This window comes from Solanum stenotomum, chromosome 7 (assembly GCF_019186545.1).
Source record: "Solanum stenotomum isolate F172 chromosome 7, ASM1918654v1, whole genome shotgun sequence".
In the NCBI taxonomy this organism is placed as follows: Eukaryota; Viridiplantae; Streptophyta; class Magnoliopsida; order Solanales; family Solanaceae; genus Solanum; species Solanum stenotomum.
The window spans coordinates 45,781,559-45,791,528 of record NC_064288.1 but is presented as its reverse complement, the minus strand read 5'-3'; the positions used below and the strand labels follow the sequence as shown (position 1 = coordinate 45,791,528).

Below are 9,970 nucleotides of genomic sequence, written 5' to 3'. Positions count from 1 at the left end.
AGAGGACTCAAATAATTTTGATTTGATAGCTCATGGGCCACCTAATTCTTTATGTGCTAAAAGATATGGCCGTTTGAAGTTGACCTAAAACTAAAAGCTAATGGGTGACTTACATGAATATCTATTTAGCTCTTTCGAAGTCTGAGGTGTTACAATATCTCCCTCATGGGAAAATTTGTCCTCGAATGAGATCACACTAAGAAAAATAGGGGTGGGAAGCATCTAACAACCAAACTGAAGCACACAACATGCAATTAACATAACTTAACATATCAACTTGAGTAGTACTTTACAAAGGATTAGTACCTTGGTCTTGAACTAGTCCGAAAAGAAAGAGATGAGGGTATCACTTCTTCATATCCTCCTCAGCTTCCCAAGTAGCTTCCTCAACAAATTGGTTCCTCTATAAGACCTTCACTGATACAACTTCCTTGGTTCTCAACTTGTGAACGTGACGATCAAGAATCTGAACGGCATCTCCTCATTAGATAGGCTATCCTTGATACCAATATTTTTAGTAGGCACAATAAGTGAAGGATCACCCAAAAACTTCTTTAGCATGGATACATGGAACACCAGATGAACTACTGCTAATTCTGAACGTAGCTCTAACTCATAAGCTACATTGCAAACTCTCTTGAATATCATGTAAGGACCAATGTACCGGGAACTGAGTTTCCCCTTCTTACCAAATCTCAATGACACCCTTCATAGGTGAAACCTTCAAGTAGACCCAATCATCAACCTCAAATTCCAAGTCCCTTCTCCTAACATCTGTATAGAATTTCTGATGACTTTGTGCTATTTTCAACCTTTCCTGAATAATTTTCACCTTCTCTATGACTTGATAAACCAAGTCTGGCCTTATCAACTCAGCTTCACCAACCTCAAACCAATGAATGGAAGATCTATATTTTTCCCATAAAGAGCCTCATAAGAGGCCATGTGAATGCTGGAGTGATAGCTATTATTGTAAGCAAACTCTATGAGAGGCAAGTGGTCATCCCAATTATCTTTGAAATCTATTACGCATGCCCTCGATATATCATCTAGGGTTTGAATTGTCCTCTCTTCTTGGCCATCAGTCTAAGGAAGAAAAATAGTACTAAGGTTCACCTTGGAACCCAAACCTTTCTCGAAAGACTTCTAAAATTGAGACGTGAATTTGTACCTCTATCTGGATGATAGACGCAGGAACTCCACGAAGTCAAACTATATTTTTAATATACAATCTGACATAATCCTCAGTTGATTTTGTAGTCTTTACTGACAAAAAATCCTATGATTTGGTCATCTGTTCTACGATTACCCAAATCGAATCATGTTGCCTGCGAGATCGCGGTAAGCTAGTAATGAAATCCATATTAATCATATCTCACTTCCATTCCTGAAGAGCTATGTTTTGAGCCACACCATCGGGCCATTGGTGCTCTACCTTGACTTATTGGCAATTCGGGCACTTAGTAACAACTGTTGCAATGCACATTCTCATACTACTCCACCAATAAACTTCTCTCAAGTCGTGATAAATCTTTGTGGAACTGGGATGAATCGAGTATCTTGAACTGTGAGCCTCTTCCATGATCCTCTCTTGGAGTTCATCCACCTTTGGTACACATAATCTACCTTGATACCTCAGCACACCATCTCCCCTTGTTCAAAAGACATTGCCTTTTGCTTATGAACATTCGCCTTTAGCTCAAGTAAAAGAGCATATTTATCTTGTTTCTCCTTCACTTCAGATACTAGTGATGATTCAGCCCCATTCATCACCCCAACGCCACCTTCACTCGAATCCAATAGAAGGACTCCCAAACGGGCAAGTCTGTGAACTTCCTTAGCTAACTGATACTTGCCTTAATCAACATGAGCAGTACTTCCAATGGATAACCTGCTCAAACCATCAGCAACAATATTAGTCTTACCTTAGTGATATAGGATACTCATGTCACAGTCCTTGAGACACTTTAACCACCTCCTTTGTCTGAGATTAAGCTCCTTCTGACTAAAAACATACTGGAGACTCTTGTGGTCGGTGAAAACATCCACATAAACACCATAGAGATAGTGACACCATATTTTTAAATCAAACACCACCGTTGCCAACTCGAGATCATGAGTTGGGTAATTCTTCTCGTGAATCTTAAGTTGTCTGGAGGCATAGGTTTATAACCTTACAATTTGCATCAATACACAACCGAGTCCAACTCTGGACGCATCATAATAAACAACAAAGCCTTTTCTACCCTCTGGTAGGGTCAACACTGGAGCAATAGTCAACCAAGTTTTCAACTCCTGAAAGCTCTTCTCACAAGCTTCAGACCATTGAAACTTAGTCATTTTCTAAGACAACTTAGTCAACTAGGACGAAATAGATGAAAACCCTCGATGAACCTTCTGTGGTAATCAACGAACCCTAAGAAACTCCTTATATCAGTTGAAGATGCGCATCTTCAATGTGGCCTAAGAATGACAACGACTCAATCTAAACCAAACACTTAGAAAATTTGGCATACAATTCTCGATCTTTGAGGGTCTGGAGGACTATTCTGAGATGACTAGAATGATCCTCCCCATTCCTCGAATAAATCAGTATGTCATCAAAAAATACGATGACGAGCATGTCAAGATACAACTTAAATACTTTGTTCATAAGGTCATGAATGTTGCAGGAGCATTGGTTAAGCCAAAAGACATCACAAAGAACTCATAGTGACTATAACGGGTCCTGAATGTTGTTTTTGGGATGTCACTTTCTCTTACTCTCAACTGATGAAATCCATATATGAGGTCTATCTTGGAGAAGAAAGTGGAACCCTGAAGTTTGTCGAAAAGGTCATAAATTCTCGGAAGGGGATACTTATTCTTATGGTGACCTTATTTAATTGGCAGGAATCGATACACATCCTAAGAGAACTATCTTTCATCCTCATGAATAAGACTTGAGTGCCCCAAGGTGAGACACTAGGTCGGATGAAACCCTTATCAAGAAGATCTCTAAACTGCTCTTTTAACTCAGCTAGAGCCATTCTATATGGTGGGATAAAGATAGGTTGAGTATCTGGAAGAATGTCTATGCCGAAGTCTATTTCTCTCTTAGGAGGAAATCCGGGAAGATAATCTAAAAAGACCTATATAAACTCATTCACAAATAGAACTGACTGAATAAGCGGTGTCTCAACACTTGAGTCATTAACTCGGACTAAGTGATAGATACACCGCTTAGAGACTAACTGTTTTGCCTTAAGGTATGAGATGAAACGACCCTTAGGCACTGCTGAACTACTCCTCCACTCTAAAACAGACTCATTAGAAAACTAAAACTGGACTATTCGAGTTCTACAGTCAATTGAGGGATAACAGGCATGAAGTCAGTCCATACCTAGAATGACATCAAAGTCCACCATGTCTAGCTCGACTAAGTTAGCCATGGTGTCCTTGTGATTGACAGAAATGGCCTAGTACAATCACAATAAACTTTTTATGCTAGAATAGACTCACCAACAAGTGTGGAAACACTGAAAGGCTCAAGAAGTTGTTCGGGGGAAATTTTGAACCTCATGGCTACATAAGGAATCATAAAAGACAAACTCGCACCTGAATCAATTAATGCATAAACATCAAGAGTAAAGACTTTAAGCAAACCAGTGAAAACATTTGGTGAGTTCTGCTGATTCTAACAACTGTTTATAGAATACAAACGATTTTCTCCTCCGGCTATCCATGAAATAGCTCCTCTCGGAGCAGCTCTATCTGTCGGAGCCACTGAAGAAGATTAGGCTTTGTTGCCCCCATTACCATGATTGTTCTTAGGGCACTCTCTCATAAAGTGACTTGTCTGACCACACTTAAAGCATCCATTTGAGCCATCACGACACGCACCACCGCCACACTTAGCACATGTGGGGGTCTAATTAGTCCCCTGTGCCACACTACCCTTAGACTGAGTAGGTCAAGTTCTAAAATTATAGGAGTTCTGGTTCCTGAAATCACCTTTGTTCTTTGTTGTAGGTGCACTAGTTGACGATGGGGTAGGTCCTGGTGACCTTTGTTGAAAAGAGGACCAGTTCACATTTTCAGTCTTCATGTGCTGGCTAAACTTATGATTTGTTGTCTTAGTCTTCTTACTATGGAACTCTTACCTTCCTTTCAACTTATCTTCCTCAACTTGTTGCACATGGACTATAAGTCGGGCTATGTCCACATCCCCTATCAACATAGTTGTCTTACCTTCCTTATTTGACAAGCGATATAACCCAGACACAAAGAAACTCATTATGCTCCTCATATCAAGCACCATCTCTGGAGAATAACAGGATAGTTGAGTAAAATTGATGCTATACTCTGACAACCATCACTATGAGCTATGTGATGATACAACATCTCACCCACGATGCCAAAACTGTCATATACCTTATCAGGGTATAGAACACCTCAACTAAGTGGATCCACTAGGCTATGCTTAAAAGCAATAAGGAGTCGTCTAAAAGGTACAATCCTTTACCCATGTTGGCTATATGGTTTATGAGGAATGTGAATTGTCTGAATTCATCCCCATATCGGTGCTCAATACTACTTCTAATAATATATAAACTCATGCTCAAATGTGTAAAACATAACTCTTTTTCAATTTGAGGTAATTACTCAAAAGAACCTCTTAAAAGAGGTAATACTCTGAAACGTCTTTGAACTCATAAACTCATTCAAAAATCAATGTTTCCTACTTTTAAAATGTAAAAGTGTTACATTTGAGAATACTTTGTTCCCTTATACTCTTTTTCAATCATGAATACAACTCTTCTCATTCTCATATTTACTTTCTCAAGACTTAGTTCATAACTATAGTTAATTGCAAAAGAATTCTCAAAATGACTCAAAAAGACCTCTTGAACTTTCCTCTTAACTTTACTTTAATCTTAAATATATGTTAAGACATGTGATTAGGACATGTAGGATCTCTCAAGGATTAATGAAGACTTTAAGAGTTAATATCAAGAAGAGAACGTAGACACGATTCGAAAGAACACACACGGATTGAAGGACTTAAAGGAAAAGGACTAGGCGACCCTGGTGTACTGAGTGGCGCAAGGCGCCAGGCCCTAAGCTACTGGCAGGAGTATAGGGCGCACTGTTGGCGCAACGCGCCAGGCCCCAAACTACGGACCAGTAGTTCTGGCGCATCACCCTAACCCCTGTACACAAAATTTTGACAAATTTTTCTACTCAATTTTGGGCCCTAACTCAGCTAGAATCGAGTGATTTCTTCTAAACTCTTTTTGATTCACAAACCCAACACAGATTCATAGAAATTACACAAAATCATCATCAAGAGTCATAACTCATGCTCAAGATCCTCAACCCAAGAAACTCAAGAACTTCCATTATTAAAGAATGAAATAACAATCAAGAACCAATCAAGAATCTCTTAATATAACAGTTTCATGGACAAATTGTAGATGAACGGCGTGAGGACGAACGAGTCCATCACTATGGGAAACCTCACATACCTAGAAAGAATGATGTTCTTGGCGAATTCCACAAATCATGAATAACGCTTGAACTTAGCCCCTTTTTCTCCCCTTGAAACCTCGCTCTAAGTCCCTATGTGTTTTGAAACGTGAAGAAGTGATTTAGAATCTGACTAAACTCTTAATAGGGTCAAGAAAAGAAAAGGAAAATACCAAAGTACACTTTCCTAAATTGAATGGAATGCCATAAATAGAAAGACTTCACTCAAACAACGATAACTTTTTACTCGTAGCTTAGAATTTAGAAAACTTGTCGGAGTTGGAAAGAGGAATCAAAGACCTTCGATTTGATAGCTCATGGACCACCTAATTCTCTATGTGCTAAAAGATATGGCCGTTTGAAGTTGACCCAAAACTAAAAGTTGATGGATGACTTACACGAATATCTATTTAGCTCTTTTGAAGTCTAAGGTATTACACTAAGAAGGTTAAAATATAAGACATGTTAATTCTCTACAATGAGGAATTATCCAGATTTTCAAGTTGCTAGTCTGAGGAAATAAAACAAGCATATTTTTTTTCGAAATTAGCATGTATCTAAGAAATACAAATATCATACATCGATGACTACTATTTAATGGAAGGACATGCCAATTTTTTTCCATTGGAAATTATCACATCATCCAGGCTAGTCATAACTCAGAAGATCGAAGTATAAAAAATGACCCCTTTCTGCAACCAAGACACTCATTCACATGGACATTTAACATTACCCAAGAAAGAATCTAAATATTTCAAATTTAATTTTTCTTTTATTTTTATGCCACTCTCTCCCCCCCTCCCCCGCCACCCCCGTCATTATATTTTCCGTAGTATTTCAATTTTTTTTAAAAAAATTATTTTTTATGCCACCCTACCCCTATCCCCCACCCCCTCCCCACGCCCCACCCAGGCCATTCTCGTCAAAAAATATTTTAAGAAAAAATAATTTTTGAGAGCCACCCCTCATAAAAAAAATTGATGGGGGTGGCCTTGAAGGGTGTAGAGTTGGGGTGCCGGGGGGGTGGATAAGGGGTAGAGTGGGGGTGGCTTAAAACATGATTTTTTTTTAAAGTTGAAATATTTTCCAAAAATATTTTTTTCTTAAAAATTTAATTTGAAGGGAATGGCCTAGGGGGGGGGGGGGAGGGGGGGCGTAAAAATGAAAAAAATTTAAATTTGAAATATTTTATTAAAACAATTCAAAAAAATTGATGGGGTGGCCTGGGTGGGGTGGCGCAGGTGGGGAGGGTGTAGGGATGGCATTAAAAATGAAAAAAAAAATTAAATTTGAAATACTTCCCAAAAATATTTTTTTATTAAAAATTTTTTGATAGGGGTGCGGGTGAGTGGGGGTGGCGGGAGAGTTGGGGGGAGTGGCATAAAAAAATTTAAAAAATTAAATTTGAAATTTTTTCAAAAACAATTTTTTTTGAGGGGGGGGGGGTGGTAGGGGTTGATTGAGGTAAAAAAATCTTAAGATTTGAAACATTTTTCAAAAAAAAAAAAAATTATTAGGGAGGGTCAGGTATGGGGTATAAGTAGGGTAAGAAAAAAAAATTATAGGATGAAGTAGAGTTTTGGAAAATATTTTCCTTAATTTTGGAAGGGAAGTCATTTTCCTTAAATTTGAGGAAAATGAGTTGATTTGGAAAACATTTTAAGCCAACCAAACACACCCTTGATGATTGTAATTTTCTCTATTTTGATCATGTCATATTACACAAAAGTCCAATTCTTGCGGTATAATTCCCAAACTCTTGATGAAATGGAAACAATTGAAATGAATAATGACGGACAAGGTCCAAATCCAAATTTAATAGTATATCAAATTAAAGTAGTTGAAAAATTGATTCATTACAATTTATAAGTGTGTGGAACTTTAAAGAAAGAGATTTTAAAGCAAATAGTTGATCATATTTATTATCTACTTTTCTTAAGTTATATGAATATTTACACATTGGTCACTAATAAAGGGGAATAACACATATGTCATTGTGAACATCTCTTTTCCTATCATTGAGATATTCGTTAGCTATTTTTAATATTGAATCATCAAAATTGAACTTTAAAAGCCAAATCGAATATCAAATATCCACCATTTTTAATGAATTATTTATTATATATATGATGAGTAACATTAACTAGTGATTTGGATGTCTTGATTGACCTACACAAAAAAACTCATACTGTTAGAGTTTGAGAATGAGTATAATTTCTCTAAAAGTTACCATGTCAAATTTCAGAAAAATTATGTTGTTAAAATATACCAAACATCACATAATTACCATTCTTGTAATTAGCATGTAAAAGAAGGGCAATTTAGTAAAAGGTGGCAAAATATGACCGTTGGGAGGGATCTTCCCTGTATATTTACTTCCACTGTTCTTTAACTCCAAAACTATGACGAAAAAACACAAAATAGTTTTGAGAAATCATCCAACTTACTGAGAAGAAAGCTTGATAATCTCGTGTGCAAATTCTTCGAAGAACTGTAAATTTCTCTATTTTGTGAGTTTTTTGTGTTCTTCTTCTATCTATCATCCATGATTTTAATCCCTAAGAAAAATTATTATTTTTTTCGTCTAACTGCTATGGAACTATGTTCAATTCTCGAATCTTGTACATTTGGGTTTCTTCTATTTTAGAGTTCAAGCTGAAAATAAAATTTAAATTCGATTTTTGGTTCTTCATGTGGAGTTATTCTAGGGTTTTTCTTTGTTAGATTAAAGGGAATCATAGCGATCTGATCATGATACAAACCCTAGGTACTTAAGTAATATAATAACCATAACCCAGCAACTCTAGCAGTTGGATATCCTTTCTTTCTTTATTGGCTAAGTGATATCCTCAAAAAAGTTTTATTGGCTGAGTGATCTATACAGTTTATAGGTGTATTTGTTGTCTATTGACAACTTGTCTCCCCTATTTTACCAATGCTTTTTCCTGATACATGCATAATCTGTATAAATTCAAAGTTCAGAATTATGTAAAGGATTCCTTTTCCAGATCTCTTTAAGACCTTGTTCCTTTTGAATATCTCATAGGGTAAACTGTTTGAACTTTGCTGATACAAACACTGGGGACAAACATCTCCATGGTTGGGTGGAATTAATCCTCTAGACCAAGAAATGCCAATAGATGGGGATGATGGATTTTTCCCTACATCTGGCAATGACTTGGTATGTTTGATGTTGTCCATCATAATGATATGAGAAATTTAAATTTGCTCCCTCTTACACTAAACTATTTTTCTAGAAACCAGAAGTAGTCAATTCCAGTCGGAAGTATCGTGTTCGTGTTCTAGTTTGTGCTCCATCAAATTCTGCGCTCAACGAGATTGTGTTGCGCATTCTAAACACTGGTACACTTTTTTTTATGAACATATTTCTTCTCACACAAGTTGTGGTGGTGTTGCTATGATGAATATCATTACCTAATTGTTGAATTTACAAAATTATAGGACACTTCACTGCTCCTTTTGTGCTTTTACAACATGAAATTTCTATTATTCTGAAAATTGCCTGAAGAAGATCTTATTCACTAATCTTATATCAGTCACTTTGAAGCTTTTAGTATTTGCTCCACTTGTGAATGAAATAGATATAACGTACAACAATGTGATAACTAAGTCGATGAGTGCTATGAGAAATGTTGGTATACTTAAATTTGCTTAACCAGCCTTACATTAGGGGTTACCCAAGGGAATGCAGTCATTAGTAAACCTGTAAGAACTCTTTACCACTCAGTGCTTCTGTCCCCCTTGATGACATATTAGTAGTTCTCAGTCATGTAAAACTTAGCATACATTTTTCTCATTCAACATTTCTCTTTGCAGGCATTTGTGTTGATACAGGTTTGACTTATCCATTTATTTTCTAGGTTGTATAAACAAAATAGGCCTTTATTTAATGCTCTTTCAAGTGTACTATTTTGTGATTTATGTATGTATGTATCTCGAAAAGCCACGACGAGTGGAGCTGCTCAGTGCTCAATTATTTGTTTTTATTTATTCCGTGAAAAATACTTTAATGTATCAAAATTACCACAAAACGAAATTAGTGTATAAAATTAAAAAAAGGCAGTGGTTGACATTCAAGTCTCATTGATGCTTTTTAACTAGAAAGTTGGAACTTTAGTAAAGTTAAGTATTTAACAAAGTTCATTACTCTAGGGTCCACCAGGGACTGGAAAAACACAAACCATACTTGGGATTCTCCTTGCCATTTTGCATTCAACTCCTGCTAGAGTACACTCCAACAAGTATGCCGCTTAATTTTTGGAATTTTCATGGTCAAACGGAAAAAAAAAGTGAATAAAAATGTTATGGCCAAACCACTCCCTGGTTGGCGTTATATTTGGGCATCTTCTTCTTACCTCTTTCCAGGATTGATAGTTATGTTTCTTGCTATTACTGCAAAGTAAATGGTATAGCGTTCATACACATTGAATCATTCTATCAA

General features: G+C 36.6%; 1 protein-coding gene across 1 annotated transcript; it reads left to right on the top strand.

Annotated features, from left to right (window-relative positions):
- The first annotated feature begins 8,583 nt into the window (after positions 1-8,583).
- Positions 8,584-9,769, top strand: LOC125871189 (probable helicase MAGATAMA 3). Its single transcript, XM_049551785.1, has 3 exons — positions 8,584-8,689; positions 8,766-8,871; positions 9,682-9,769. Exons 1-3 carry the CDS (start codon positions 8,639-8,641, stop codon positions 9,753-9,755), a joined length of 231 nt encoding a protein of 76 aa, XP_049407742.1. The 5' UTR covers positions 8,584-8,638; the 3' UTR covers positions 9,756-9,769.
- Positions 9,770-9,970: the final 201 nt, after the last annotated feature.

Coding starts and splice junctions, on each gene's coding strand:
- LOC125871189 (XM_049551785.1), top strand. CDS start 8,639: ATGCCAATAGATGGGGATGATGGATTTTTCCCTACATCTGGCAATGAC. Junction 8,690..8,765: donor CTACATCTGGCAATGACTTG/GTATGTTTGATG, acceptor CTATTTTTCTAG/AAACCAGAAGTAGTCAATTC. Junction 8,872..9,681: donor GTTGCGCATTCTAAACACTG/GTACACTTTTTT, acceptor TCATTACTCTAG/GGTCCACCAGGGACTGGAAA.